This window comes from Somniosus microcephalus, chromosome 1, assembly GCF_052327205.1.
Source record: "Somniosus microcephalus isolate GS21.2 chromosome 1, FLI_Smic_1.0, whole genome shotgun sequence".
NCBI lineage: Eukaryota > Metazoa > Chordata > Chondrichthyes > Squaliformes > Somniosidae > Somniosus > Somniosus microcephalus.
Genome location: NC_140987.1, coordinates 212,550,668 through 212,567,028, shown reverse-complemented (window position 1 = coordinate 212,567,028; position 16,361 = coordinate 212,550,668). Strand labels below are relative to the sequence as shown.

Below are 16,361 nucleotides of genomic sequence, written 5' to 3'. Positions count from 1 at the left end.
CCACCACTAGTTTCCCGGTCCCATCCTCTAAGGGACCAACGTTCACTTTAGCCACCCTTTTTCTTTTTATATAGCTGTAGAAACTCTTGCTATCTGTTTTTATATTTTTTGCTAGTTTACTTTCATAATCTATCTTCCCTTTCTTAATTAATCTTTTAGTTATTGTTTGCTGGCTTTTAAATGCTTCCCAATCTTCTATCCTCCCACTAGATTTGGCTACTTTATATGCCCTTGTTTTCAGTCGGATACTATCCTTTATTACTTTATTAAGCCACGGATGGCTGTCTTTTCTTTTATTCCCCTTTTTCCTCAGTGGAATATATTTATCTTGAAAGATGTGAAATATCTCCTTGTATGTAGACCACTGCTCTTGTACCGTCTTACACTTGAATCTGCTTTCCCAGTCCACTTTAGTCAATTCTACTGTCATACCTTCATAGTCTCCTTTATTTAAGCACAGTACGCTGGTTTGAGATCCAACTCTCTCATCCTCAAACTGAATTTGATTGTTGCATTCTCAGATTTTCACCTTTGTAGATGCAAATTTGGCAGAAAAACCTTAGAAGTGCCCACTGGTATGACATTAACAGTACTGGTGAACTGGTTTTAACCTACTAACATAAGAACATAAGAAATAGGAGCAGGAGTAGGCCAATCGGCCCCTCGAGCCCGCTCTACCATTCAATAAGATCATGGCTGATCTGATCCTAACCTCAAATCTACTATCACTCTCCATCCCACCCGAACCCATGTGATCTCCCGGGAGAGGCGAAAAACCAGATAAAAAAACCCAATGGCCAATTTGGGAGAAAAAATCTGGGAAATTCCTCTCCGACCCATCTAGGTGATCAAAATTCGTCCAGGAGATCACTCTGTCCCTATATTTTCTACAGTACTTACCTTCTGTAAAGGCGATCTCCACCCCAGCCAGGAACAGGAATAAAACCATCTCTTGAAATCTAACACAGAATTAGAACACAAGAAGTAGGAGCAGAACCAGGCTACACGGCCCCTGGGCCCGCTCCACTACCCACTGGGCCATGACCATTCTGAACCTACACTCATGTCCAATTTCCTGCCCGCTCCCCGTAACCCTTAATTCCCTTTACTTCTAGGAAACTATCTATTTCTGTTTTAAATTTATTTAATGATGTAGCTTCCACAGCTTTCTGGGGCAGCAAATTCCACAAACCTACCACCCTCTGAGCGAAGAAGTTTCTCCTCATCTCAGTTTTGAAAGAGCAGCCCCTTATTCTAAGATTATGCCCCCTAGTTCTAGTTTCACCCATCATTGGGAACATCCTCACCGCATCCACCCGATCAAGCCCCTTCACAATCTTATATGTTTCAATAAGATCGCCTCTCATTCTTCTGAACTCCAATGAGTAGAGTCCCAATCTACTCAACCTCTCATCATATGTACACCCCTTCATCCCCGGAATCAACCGAGTGAACCTTCTTTGTACTGACTTGAGCGCAAGTATGTCTTTTCTTAAGTATGGACACCAAAACTGTATGCAGTATTCCAGGTGCAGTCTCACCAATACCTTGTACAACTGCAGCAATACCTCCCTGTTTTTATATTCTATCCCCCTAGCAATAAAAGCCAACATTCCATTGGCCTTCTTGATCACTTGCTGCACCTGCATACTAACTTTTTGACTTTCGTGCACCAGGACCCCCAGATCCCTTTGTACTACAGTACTTTATAGTTTCTTGCCATTAAGATAATAACTTGCTCTATGATTTTTCCTGCCAAAGTGCATAACCTCACACTTTCCAGTATTGTATTCCATCTGCCAAATCTCTGCCCACTTACTTAGCCTGCCTATGTCCCTTTGCAGGTTTTTTATGTCCTCCTCACTCACTACTTTCCCTCCCATCTTTGTATCATCTGCAAACTTTGATATGTTACACTCGGTCCCCTCCTCCAAATCGTTAATATAGATTGTAAAGAGTTGGGGACCCAGCACTGACCCCTGCGGAACACCACTAGTGACTGATTGCCAGTCTGAGAATGAACCATTTATCCCAACTCTCTGCTTTCTGTTAGAGAGCCAATCCTCCACCCACACCAGAATATTACTCCCAATCCCGTGATTTTTTATCTTGAGCAATAATCTTTTGTGTGGCACCTTGTCAAATGCCTTTTGGAAGTCTAAATACACTACGTCCACTGGTTCCCCTTTATCCACCCTGTATGTTACTTCCTCAAAGAACTCGAGCAAATTTGTCAAACATGACTTCCCCTTCATGAAACCATGCTGAGTTTGTCCTATTAAATTATGTTTATCCAAATGTCCCGTTACTGTCTCCTTAATAATGGACTCTAAAATTTTACCAACCACAGATGTTAGGCTAACAGGTCTATAGTTTCCAGCCTTCTGCCTACTACCCTTTTTAAATAAGGGTGTTACATTAGCAGTTTTCCAATCTGCCGGGACCTTTGCTGAGTCCAGGGAGTTTTGGAAAATTATTACTAATGCATCCACAACCCCTACCGCCACTTCCCTCAAGACCCTAGGAAGTAAGCCATCAGGTCCAGGGGATTTATCCACCTTGAGTCCCATTATTTTACCAAGTACCACTTCCTTAGTGATTTTAATCGTACTTAGCTCCTCCCCCCCTAGAGCCCCCTGTTTGTCCAGTGTTGGGATATTCTTAGTATCCTCTACTGTAAAGACTGATACAAAATATTTGTTCAGCGTTTTTACCATCTCCATGTTTCCCACCATTAATTTCCCGGTCTCATCCTCTAAGGGACCAACATTTACTTTCGCCACCCTTTTTCTTTTTATATAACTATAGAAACTTTTGCTATCTGTTTTTATATTTTTTGCTAATTTACTTTAATAATCTACCTTCCCTTTCTTAATCAATCTTTTAGTTATTTTTTGCTGTCTTTTAAAGACTTCCCAATCTTCTATCCTCCCACTAGATTTGGCTACCTTATATGCCCTTGTTTTTAGTCGGATACCATCCTTAATTACTTTACTTAGCCACGGATGGCTATCTTTTCTTTTACACCCTTTTTTCCTCAGTGGAATATATATTTTTTGGAAGTTGTAAAATAACTCCTTAAATGTACACCACTGATCATGTACCGTCTTACCCTTTAATCTATTTTCCCAGTCCACTCTAATCAATTCCGCTCTCATATTTCATAGTCTCCTTTATTCAAGCTCAGCACGCTTGTTTGAGATCCAGTCTTCTCACCCTCTAATTGAATATGGAATTCAACCATGTTATGGTCACTCATTCCAAGGGGATCCTTTACTAGGACATTTTTAATTAATCCTGTCTCATTACACAGGACCAAATCTAAGGTTGCTTGCCCCCTGGTTGGTTTAGTTACATACTGCTCAAGAAACCCATCCCTAATACACTCAATGAACTCATCCTCAAGGCTGCCCTGCCCAATTTGATTTGTCCAGTTAATATGATAGTTAAAATCCCCCATAATTATAGCTGTTCCCTTATTACAAGCCTCAACTATTTCCTGATTAATACTCCGTCTAACAGAGTTGCAACTGTTCGGAGGCCTATAGACTACGCCCACTAGTGTTTTTTTCCCCTTATTATTCCTTATCTCCACCCAAACTGTTTCACTATCCTGTCCTTTGACCCAATATCATTTCTCTGTATTATAGTGATTCCTTCCTTTATTCACATAGCCACCCCACCTCCCCTTCCTTCCTGCCTGTCCTTCCTGATCGTTAACTAACCTGGTATGTTTAATTCCCAGTCATGGTCACCCTGCAGCCATGTTTCTGTAATGGCCACAAGATCATACCCATATGTAGTTATTTGTGCCGTTAACTCATCCATTTTGTTATGAATGCTACGTGCATTCAGATAAAGAACTTTCAAATATGTTTTGTGACACTTAGTTCCTGTTTTTTCCCCTTTTACTACTTTACCTTTTACTCCATACCTTCTGTCCCTTCCTGACACGTTCTGTTTTTTAATTCCCCCACTGCTACCTAAGTCTATGACCTTCTCCGTTGTCATTTTTATTATTTGCTCTCCAGAAACCTCCCCCCCACTAATTAGTTTAAAGCCCTCTCTACAGCCCTAATTATATGATTCGCCAGGACTCTAGTCCCAGCACTGGCCAAGTGAAGTCCGTCCCAACGGAACAGCTCCCTCCTGTCCCAGTACTGGTGCCAGTGTCCCAAGAAGCAAAACCCATTTTTCCCACACCAGTCTTTGAGCCACGCATTTAACTCTTTAATTTTATTTATCCTAGCCAAATTTGCTCGTGGCTCAGGTAATAATCCAGAGATTATTACCCTTGAGGTTCTGTTTTTTAATTTGTCCCCTAGCTGCTCATACTCCTTTAACAGAACCTTCTTCCTTGTCCTATCTACGTCGTTTGTACCAACATGGACCACGACAACTGGATCCTCCCCCTCCCACTCCAAGTTTCTTTCCAGCCCAGAAGAGATGTCCTTAACCCTGGCACCGGGCAGGCAACACAGCCTTCGGGACTCCCGCTCTTGACTGCAGAGAACCCTATCTATTCCCCTAATGATACTATCCCCTACCACTACAACATTTCTTTTTACTCCCTCCACTTGAATGGCCCGCTGTTCCATGGTGCTGTGGCCAGGTTGCTCATCCTCCCTGCAGTCCCCGCTCCCGCCCTCACAGGGAGTAAGAACCTCAAACCTGCTTGACAAGAGCAAGGGCTGCGGCTCCTTCAACACTACCTCCTGGATCCCTGTACCTGCCTCACTCGTAGTCACACCATCCTGTCCCTGACCACAGACTACATCTGCATTAATTAATTTCATAGTTGTGACTACCTCCTGAAACATAGAGTCCAGGAACTTCTCCCCCTCCCTGATGTGTCGCAGTGTCTGAAGCTCGGTCTCAATCTCTTTAACACAGAGCCTGAGTTCCTCTAGCAGCAAACACTTATCGCAAATGTAATCACCGTGAGCCTCAATGGGGTCCACCAGCTCCCACATTTCGCAACAGTAACACATCACCTGTTCACCCATATCTATGTAATTAATTAAATTTCTTATTATTAGTTATGAAGGCCCTCTGCCCCGATATAGATGATAATATTACACCACTGTTTAATAGGACTTACCAACTTAAAGGTATGGAAGAGAAGGAAGAGGACCTACCAACCAGCTGATTACCAACCTCCCTTTTGAATGCTGTCTGTGGGGCCTGTCCGGTTGAATTGTCTCGCTGCTCCGCTTCTGCAGTGCTGGATTAGCCTGAGAGTGGGAAGCAAAACAGAGCAAAAACACCCCCTCACCTCCCACTTGCCTGAACTCTCCCACTTACCAAACTCTGCTTACACTCAATGCACCGCACTCAGTGCTGCCGCACTAAGCCCGCCCCTTTTTATACCCAGATTCTACTTCTGGTTTAAACTCCCCAACAGCTTAATTTACTCTAAAAAAATTAAACTTACTTCAAATAATTAACTTTTTCACTCACTAAAATTCAGTAAATACACTTAAATGACTTTTTCTCCCACTTACCAAACTCTGCTTACACTCAATGCACCGCACTCAGCACTGCCGTACTAAGCCCGCCCCTTTTTATACCCGGATTCTACTTCCGGTTTAAACTCCCCAACAGCTTAATTTACTCTAAAAAAAATTAAACTTACTTCAAATAATTAACTTTTTCACTCACTAAAATTTAGTAAATACACTTAAATGACTTTTTCCTCCCACTTACCAAACTCTGCTTACACTCAATGCACCGCACTCAGCCTTTTAAAGACCAGCACAAGCCCACATTCTGAGGGGTTTGTTATCTGGCAGTACTATTACTAATAGAAGACTAATACGGCAGGCTATAGGATGAAAAAGTGCTGCAGAAATGTGTGTGTAAACTAAGAAATATGACAAAGTGAATGAGGGAAGTCTTCATGTGGACCAAATCCACCCAAAAGCAGCAATTTCCCACACCTGACTAGCTCTCAAGAGAAATACTCTTATTATTGATGTCCCAGCACCATCAATCGTCCAGAGTATTTCCTCAAGCACTAATTACCTTTGCATTGTTTGTTCAGTTGAATACAATACAGCTATACTATAATTGTTCTTTGAATTACTATTTTTGACATTTACTTCCTTGCTGTTGTAGGTCATTCAATACTTACTTGACAAAACAATTATTATGGATGAAGATACACTGTATGAGCTGTCCTTAAAAATTGAACCCAGGCTCCCTGCATGAGAGCCAACATTTTTTGTGGCTGCAAAGAGGTGTAGCAGCTTAGTGTAACAACCCAGAGTATACATGCCGTGCCCCATGGAGTGTGACTTATCTACCCAGGGAAAATGTGAGCGTGAGTTTTCCTAAAGGAAAGATGGAAGCTTACAGGAAGATTGTCTGCCTATCACACATTGGAAGATGGTGAACTTCTGCTTGGGGTGAAAGATTAAGGTCATTCATATCTAGAAAACTTGACATTATGAGAAGAACATGTTTCTGCAGAATGGGAAAAAATGAAAGTCATTATTTATAAATGTTTAAAAAAGCACAAAATCACATTATAGTGTGCAGAACAAGTGGCAGGCATTGAGGCAACTGTGTTCATCTGGAAGCCTGGACATTCAATGTGAAGCAAATTATTTTCTTCCTAGGAACAACTTTAGTAGCAAGCAGCCTGATTGGTTGTTGGGTAGGCTTTTGCTTATCAGACTTGTGTGGTACAGGGGTGTTGTGTTACCTGTCAATCTTTGAGACATGAAAACTGAAGGACTTCCAAAGCTGCTGAAAGGAATTTATATCTAAATAACATTTTGGAAGAACGCAGTGTTGCGTATTACAGAGCAAAGCGTGAGCGATGGAGAAATTCTATTCCAGTTGTTAGAGGCTTAAGGAAATAAGCTCTTCAGACTTGAGCTGAAGAGGTTCAGATATCAGTGTGAAGATAGTACACATTTCTAATTGCTTTAGCTTAAAAAAAATCTGCTTACTGTAATATCGCAGCTTTGTTGCACTCATGGAACCATTCTTGAAATTACAGGTAATACTAAAATAGTGATTTGAGGGTATCACTGCTTGTCTATACTTTAACAGGCCATGACTTTGTATGCTGTAACATATTCTGGAATGTTCCTTAGTAACTTTCTAAGTGGAATGTTAAATGTTTTTAATGTATGCTAATATTTAATCACATCATGGTGAGTTGTGCAAAGCATTGTGTTGTACTGCTTGTTTGTGCTTTCCTGTGTCTAAAACCCTATAAACTCTCCAGAGATTTAGAATCAAAGCTGCTGCAGACAGTGGGCAGGTCTGTGTGAATAGTAAACTACTGACTATTTTAATAATATTTCAAAACATGTTCCTGAAATCATTATTATTATTTGATATTCATGAACATTTTTCCAAGAATTTGAAAACCAATTAGCCCTCAGTGTTAAGGATTTTGCTCAAGACTCCTAACAATCAAATTTCAAAAGACAAGATTTTAAAAATGAAATGATTCAATGAACAACGGGTGACAGTGGCCTTTCTCCACAACCTTCACACATTAGCAGTCCTGTTATAGTGAGGCCTATTATTGTAGCATTTTAATAGGGCTTCTAGTTAAAGCTGGCTATGGTGTCACAAATGGCTTCTATAGAAAATATTTCACTGTATCTAGCTGTACCAATATGAATCAATGTGAATGATTGTTAAATCTAGACCAACTGTTTCTGAGACTTGGAAAAGGCTCATTGTGATGGAGCATGCTTTCCTTTCACTGTAACACTGCAACTTATATATTCAATTCTCTAACAGAAGATCACTATAACTGCCAAATAAGTAGGTTAACATATCAATATGACTGTGATTACAACAGCATACATAAGATAACATGCATGGTACTAACATGGAGGTTTAGATCACAATGATGTATTTTGAGATGACGTTATGGAAATGTGTCCTTCATGCTTTATGAAAAATATATTTTGTAAGGAGGGAAAATACAATACTAGGGCTATTTATTTACCACCTTTAATAAAGAAACTCTCAGGGAGTCAAGTCTTTAATTAATGTATTAAAGTCAAACAGTTGCAGGTAATACTAATTTTAAATTCCTTTTTATTTTATTCCCTACACAATATATTTTATGTTAAGTTAAATAACAATGGCTGTTTGACCTGGAAATTTCAGTTCTGTGTTTGTATAATGGAACTAGTTCATTAAATAACCGTAAATAAACTATCTATGTCATAGAAAGCATGTTAGGCAATATGTAGCCATAACAACCAACTAGCTAAGTAGTTAGTGACTCCTCCAATATAAGAATATAAGGCACAATTATATACAGTGTGTCAGACAAATAAAACTTATTGGGGGGAATTTTAACAGTGAGGAATGTGTGGGTTTAGGTGCAGGTGGGGCATTAAATTGAACAAAAATGTCAGTGCATCCGGAAGCCGGCTCCAATGTGTTGACTTCCGGGTTTAACTCGGGCGCGTTCGGCTGCGTGTGTGTAAACCCCTCCGGAGAGGTAGGTTAGTGATTTGAATATTTAAATGAGTGTATTCCAATGATATTTTAACCGGTATTTAAATTTAATGCCGCGTGTATGGGCTTCCCTCGCTTCCTGAAACTTGCCATTGAAACCAAGGCGAGAAGACCGAAAGGCAATTCAATTCGATAAAAGTCAGGCAAACACAGCTACTTTCTTACCTCCCACTGGGAAAGGGTTTGTTGAGAGTACTTGTGGTGAGAGGCTAATTTGTGCGCTTTGCAGGAATTGAGACTCAAGATCAGGATGGGTGGCGCCATGGCTGCCTCAGAATGGACCTTGGATGAGGAACAAGATGACCATCAACAGCAGAAATGGCCTGCTGTGGAGAGACCTGCAGGCGGTCAGCAGAGAGGGGAACAGCAGAGGGGTCAAGCTGGGTGTACAGGTAGAGGCTCAGCTTCCTTGACCTGTCGGAAGAGCAGTGCTTCTGGGGGTTCAGATTGTCACGTCAGGTGGTGGCAGACATCTGTAGCCTCCTAGAAGATCTGCTCCCTGCTGGACCTGGTGGCCATGCATTACCAGTGGCTGTGAAAGTGAACACGGCCCTCAACTTTTTTGCCTCTGGATCGTACCAGGGCTCTGCTGGACACTTATCCAGGATCTCCCAGTTGGCTGCACATAAATGCAAATGGCATTGTTGGATTGTTTTCCAGGGCCAGCAATTAAGTTATCTTTGTCTGCGATGACACTAGCCAGAATGAGCCGGCGCTCAGGTTTGCATCTCTGGCTGTCTTCCCACAGGTGCAGGGCATCATCGACTGCACACATGTAGCAATCTAGACTCCCCCAGATCAACAAGGAGTATTTGTGAACTGCAAGGGATTCCATTCCATCAATATTCAGCTGGTGTGCAACCATGAGAAAAGATTTATGCAGGTGTATCCCAGATTCCCAGGGAACTGCCATGATGCTTTCATGCTGTGGCAGTCCAAGCTCCCTGATCTCTTTGGACCTGCAAGCAGACTTAAGGGGTGGCTGCTAGGAGACAAAGGATACCCCCTTCAAACTTGGCTGATGACACCCATGAGAAACCTCACCAATGAAGCCCAAGATACAGCGGTACAACGACAGCCATATAACAACCAGATGTGTCATTGAGCACTCAGCATGCTCAAGATGCGCTTCAGGTGCCTGGACAGATCTGGAGGCGCCCTTCAGTACTTGCCAGCTAGGGACCCCAGAAGGATCGTGGTGTGCTGCACTCTGCACAATTGTGCAGCAGCAAGGATTGGAGCTGCTGGAGGAACAAGGCGCTGAGCACACATCTTCTGCAGACGAATTCAATGAAGAGGAGGAGGATTGCAACCCCAATGCAGCACCAGCTGCCAGAGATTCCCTTATAGCTATAATAAGGTTCAGTTAGTCACTACCACTGGGCCCATGAAACAATCACATCCAACGGCCACTCTCATCCCCCTCTCCCCTCTCAATCCCACTGACACAAAGCAGTCCCGTAACCAACCATCTACTCATTGCACATCCCCCCATTGGTCCCTGTCAATTCATGCTATCCAATTCATCAACAAGCAACTTAAAAGGGGAGTTGCCAAGAGCAACCAAGAATGGGCAACACGGGAAAGTGATGCAAAGTAATACATTTTATGTGATTGTACTAAACAATGGAAACTTAACAATATAATATTTTCTTAAACACCCATGTGCATACCCTTGTGCAACTACAAAGCTTTACTCTTCCTTTTCCTGCCGCTGCTACATGGTGCAACCCCTGTGGCTTCAGCAGAGATAGCGGCAGCCTGCTCAGATCCCTGCCCTGACTGCTGAGATACTCTTGGCTGATGACCTCTGCCCCACCAAAGACTGCTCCACCTGCACCTGTGCAGGGGTAAACTTGGCCATTGGGAGAGGAGGCAGCACCTCGTGTACTGACTGAGGGGGGTGGGGGGAGGCAATGGGTGAGAAGTGGGCGCACTTTGAGTGGAGTCCCCACTTCCATGTCCCCTTTCACCATCTTCACTCTCATGGATCAGCGCACTTCACTCCTACCACTCTGCTGGAGAGTGACACGCTGTAAGGCCATGGCTAAAGTATCTGTCATCCTATTTAAGGGGCCAGACATGTTGGCATCCAGAGTCAGCACGGCTGTGGTCAAGGCCTGCATGAACTCATTAGATTGCCGCGATTGATGTTCCACAGGGTTGGCCACTCTATCCATGCAAGAACACATCATCGCAATGCTCCTCCATTCACTCTGCAATCGTGGACAGTGTGCCTGGAAGGCCTGCCAGTATGTTGCAGATTTTCTGCTGCCCCTCAATGATTATCCTTTACATCGATGGCCCCTGGGGTACAGCATCTATGTCCAGCTGAGCAGAGCTTGGATGCGGATTCTCCACAGCTGTCCCTGCCACCACTGTTTGCTCTTGCTCACTTGTGAACTGTGAGTCACCAGGTAAAATATCAACTCACTGCCTAGCTGGGCCCGCTGAAGTGCGAGTATCTGAGCAGGTGCATGGTAAGCATGAGTCCTGTGATGGTGAACCCTCAGAAGGAATCTGCTCCTCTGAGGATTCGTTGTTTGCGAGGTCCACCGACAGCTGCTGTACATGTGAAGGCCCTGGCAGAGAGAAAAGATATGAATTAGTATGAAGGTGATCATTTTTCACTCGCTGCTGAAATCAAAGCAACATGACTGAGTGTTGTATGACATGTGGGTCACTGATATTTAATTCTATCACCAGGTAGCTCGGCGGTCCCAATCTCTCCATCTCCATTGGCAAGGGACAGCGAGGCGCCACTGATCTCCAGCGCTTCCTCCTCTGCAGCTGCCAACTGTGAGCTCTGTGGAGATCGCTCCCTCTCCCTTGCATTCTGTGCTCCCTTCTCCTGGAATGGGGATTATAATGGCGTGAGGTCACCCGATGGGTGCAGTGCATTTGGTGATGGTGACTATCAGGGAGAGGCATCAAATTGCATAAGGATAAGGGTGTGTGGCAGTGGTGGATGGATAGATGGGGATATATGGAAATGAACAGAAAGAGAAGGATAGGCGTGCTTGCAGGTTAAGTGGGTGTGAAAGAGTTATGTGATGGAGTAGGCTTAACAAGGCAGAGTGAGGGGGTGGGGTGATGTGCACCACAGGATGCAGGTGAATGTGCAACTGTACTCACATTTCCTGACCTGCTTGGATCAATAAAGCGCTTCTTGCACTGAATCCAGGATGGTGGCACAATGCTGCTGCTGTTGACCTCCTTGGCCTCCTCCAGCTCTGCCTTCTTTGCTGCAGCAGCAGGTTTCTTCCTCCCATTGCTGAGAAAGAGTGTCTCTCCAATTCCTCACTACACCCAGCAGTGCATCAAGCGATGCATCGTTAAATCAAGCTGCAGCCCTTGACCATCCTGAATCCATCATGAAGCTTCTTCCTCGCTTTGTGCAAACTCCTAACTGCTCCAAATTCCATCTTTGGATTGGCTCTTTAAATACTCCAGTTGACATCGCGTCATACAGATCCGCACCACGCCCACTTCCGTGCATCCAATGCCAAACCCGGAAGTAATATTATAATTAGGTGGCTGCAACCACCCCCGCTACCCCACCTGAACACACCTCAGAGTAATTATCAGGGCCGCTGTCACTCAAAAATTGACAAAGGGACTATCAACAGAAGAAAACTGCAGAAGTGCCTTTTTAACATGCTAGATCATTTCTTAACAGAAACTAGGTTAAAGAAAAAGTCTACAATGCATCTTCTGGCTAACTCCCACTCATTACCATCTGTTACTGTAATCTCTTCCCCACCTCCATCTCAACATTACAACTACTATCAGCCAAAGCGCAGGACACAATTGTAGAAGGAACAAAGTGATTTTATTAAGGTAATCACATGAACAGCACAACATCTTCTATCTTCATAAACAACACATTGCTAAGCATGGTGCCAATGCACAACCTCAGGCATGAAACTAAAGCTGCAGTCTGGCAATGACGCATTTAGTTAGTAACTCACCTGACTATAGAAGTAGGCAGGGAAAGCTATATGGGGAGAGGGAGAGTGAAAAAGAGAAGCAGAAGATGGAGCAAAGAGACTGCAAAAAATACCTGGGGGTAGAGTTTCCGCTCATTTACATCAGCAATATCAATGCAATACGGGCGGAATCAGCTGAACCAGCGCAAAAGGTCGAGGAATTTTAAACGTGAGTTACACCCAAAACCATTTACGTTCATGTTTTCTGCAATCTTTTATACTATTTCAAGATTCCGTTTTCCAGGATGATGTCCCGCCCACAAAACTGGCCATGCCCCCCAGCTCAAGATTGTGCTGGTTCGAGAAGGCTCTTCAAAGTGCTCTCATTTTCTTAGGCACACAGGCACTAGAAGGAAGGTTTTTAAAAGATTTTCATATCAAAAATTATTTAATTTACTAAGAAACTGATTAGTGTACACCAATTAAACTATTAAATGGTTTTGTATAGATTTTTAAAGTCATTTCCAGTGATTTTAAATTGGGTTACTCACAGGTGGAGAACCCTTATTAAAAATGCTTAAATTTTGTGATAAACCCATTTTCAGCTGTATTAATAAAACCACTCCAGGTTATCACTCTTAAATACATCAATGAATACTTTTTTAATGAAAAAAAGAAACAATTATGTTCCATTACGGTGCCCGTTTGCGCTGGGTCATGGAAGATTTTACGTTTGTGATTATGCAAATTAACTTTAGCGGAAACTTGAATTGTAATCTAACCAGCGCAATTTTGAGCACATTTTGGGCACAATTTCCCGAAAGCAGAAACTCTACCCCTTGCTGTTGAATTGTCTTGGAGAAATGGTTTCAGAGTTGTGGGATTTATGCTGATTTAAAAAAAAATTTAGCTTAAATTCTGAATGCCAATGACATCATCAGAAGAACTGACCAGGAGAATTACTGAGACCTACAGCAAAGGAAGCTGAAGCAGTAGATAGTGAAAAGTATAGATCATGAAACTCTCTCTCTTTCAATTGAATTTATTAAAATTGCATAGAGGTCATTTCCTCTCAGAAAATAGGACAGCTACCTGAGAATAGAAACCATTTTAGTGTTTAAAGAAAAGCATTCTCTTTTTAGCACTTAAATAATACTGCTATAAAATTGGAAAGATATAGGAGATGATTTTCCTGTGCCTCCCCTAGCCCGATTGCCAGATAGGTGCAGTGTGCCCAGTGTACACTGCATCTGTCCTGGCCTCAGTATGTCTGATTTTTGGTAGGCCAAGGCAATTGCATTGCCCCTTTGTACCCCACAGTATGTCCACCACTCTGCCAGGGTCAAATGAGAGCAGAAACACAAGCACAGCTGCAGGACTGACCGTTGGTCTCGGGGCTTTCTGGCTGCTGTTGGAGAAGGTATCTAGGCTCAAAGATCATTGTGGCGGACTTACCTTCACAGTCCTTCCTTATCTTGCTGCCTTACCCTCTCAGGTCCTTCAATCTGAAGGGTCCAGACACAAGGCCTAATGACAGTTTCTTCAGGTACCTGGGCATCCTTATAGCAGAGATAAAGGAAAATGAGGTGAGAGAGTCGGGAACGTTCCCTGCCATCACATCAACATGGTGCCCTTGTCCTGCACCTGTTGTAGGTACAAACCCAAGTGTGCCTCTTAGTGGAAGCCCTGGGAATTGTGCAAGGGGATTGGAGACTCAGCATTATAGATCTCCACCCCAAATTCCTGCGGTTTGCACCTGGGGAACAGTTATCTGAAGTGGCACAGTGCATCAGAGTAACAAAGTGCACTCACAAGCAGCAGTAGATGTGAATTCACCTCACTGATCACTCACTCAAATCCTAGTCCCAATCTCAGTCATGCTGCTGTGGAGGTAAAGCACTTCCCCAAAGGGAAGGACTAATGAGGGGCTGCTGTTGTTGTCTTAGTGTGACATGGATGGTAACATAGAAGTAGATCAGCACCCGTCTCTTGTCGCATATGGCCTCAGGAGAATAGGAAAAAAAGAGAAAGTAACATAAAAAAGTGGGTTTTATATCTTCAAAAAATTGTTCTTATAGAAAAAAGTATTTTGCAAATTTATTTTTGGATAAAGAGAAAAGCTGTGTGTCACAATAATCAAAATAATGACACAAATGACACAATGATGAGTTTAATATGATTTAGACCATGAAAATCCTTGCCACCTTTTTATGAAGACAGTTCCTTGTTAAAGGCTTAGTCTGAATGTTTTCATAACAGTCATAAAAGTAGAGACTAACCGGTCATCTTTCTTACTCTTTAATAAAATAAATGTCTTGACTTTCATGACACAGCTCAAATACGTAAGAAAAATTCTAGAAGCTTTGCAGACCTTGACTCCAGCTGCGGGTTAATTAAGTAATATTTTCTCCTTTAAGCTACACAGTGTGTGTATTCAGACTAAGATGCACCATTTAATAAGTTCCCTATTTGTAATTCCAAAAATTGTTCCTGTTAAACAGGTTTATTGTGTGCTGTTGTCTCTAACCAAATATTAAAAATCTAAATTGTTAAATGTTCCATCTATATCTATAAACCATAATGGCATCAATGTTCTTGTGCTGATTTTTGCCTGGGTCACTGTTATGTGCTGAGAGTTACCACTTCTGTGGTCTGTACTGAAGTAAACTCAAAGTAAAATATTTGTTAAACGTATGAAATATATCTTTCAAGCTTCTGTTTAGAATGTGTTGTAAGTCTTTTAATATATTGTAGAATGTATAAAAAATTACTTCATATCCTTGATTAAGTAGAATTTAGAAATCCCAAATTGATTTGTGATAAAAAAGGGATTTTCTGATTAAGAAAAAAATATTCAAAGGACTGCAGGGTGATTCTTTTAAAGCAAAATCTTCAGAAATCAGATTAGAGTATACCAAACTGTTCTGTAATTAGTTGTGTTTTGACCATAAATGTCAAGTGTGTTTGTTCAATGTGCTTTTATATTGTTATTGTTCAATGTGCTAAATGTTAAACAGTAGACATCTACACTGTGAAACTTGTTTAAACGGATCTATTTTTGATTATCCTTGAATAAGTAGAATTTAGAAATTCAAAATTGATCTGTGATAAAAAAGGACGATGTTAAAGGAGGATCTAGTGAACAATATCCATTCCTCATGTTATCATGGTCCTTTCTCTACAGTGCAAATTGCAAAGGGTATCATTTTGATATTTATAATGGCACATGATGTGAAATACAAACTCCAATTGTTTCAGCATGTACTATTAGCATGAACTTTATCCTGTTTCAATGTGTTCATTTTGTTAATGAGTGAATGCAGCTTTAGAGGCTAAAATCACGAAGGCAGTAGATTCTGGCAATTTACTATCATTGTACAATATTTATTTTAATTAATCTATGTTATGTTTAAAAAAGATTAAGGTGCATGGCTTGACAGATCGTGCAAGACTTTTAACTGTATATTAAATGTAAGTTGAATTGTACAAATCATAGCATGAGATTGTACAGCCAATTTGATCCCTGCATATAAAATAAAAATCTGCCTTTTGCTTGATAATGGATGGCATTGTATTTCTATTACTCAGTGTCCATTTCATTATAAATCTGTAAAATTGTATATCATATATTAACAAAAAAATTTAACTGTACATACACACAATGTATATGATACAAGTATTGTATAAGAATACCATTGAAAAAAATTAACTAACAAAAATTATGATTACCTTCCTGTTGACCATTTATATACGCTTTTAAATCATATTAATCAGCAGTAAGGACTATTGGAAGAGGTGGTGAGTTGAGGCTGCTTTTGTGAGCTGCTTGTTGCAAGTATACATAGCCTGGTTATAATATGTCTACACTCCACATTGATGGCTTTGCATTCACTAGTGTTGATGTACACTGGGCAGGTGTATATCCTAGAATCATAG

At 41.6% G+C, this 16,361-nt stretch overlaps 1 protein-coding gene across 3 annotated transcripts in view; it reads left to right on the top strand.

Annotated features, from left to right (window-relative positions):
• LOC147124570 (ras-specific guanine nucleotide-releasing factor 2-like) overlaps positions 1 to 15,985 on the top strand; it is a 361,280-nt gene extending 345,295 nt beyond the window's left edge. For all 3 annotated transcript variants that reach the window (XM_085989546.1, XM_085989542.1, XM_085989537.1), the window contains one exon: positions 6,118 to 15,985. In XM_085989546.1, the coding sequence (XP_085845672.1) occupies positions 6,118 to 6,210 (93 nt within the window). In that variant the 3' untranslated portion in view covers positions 6,211 to 15,985. The remainder of the gene's footprint in view (positions 1 to 6,117) is intronic.
• Positions 15,986 to 16,361: the final 376 nt, after the last annotated feature.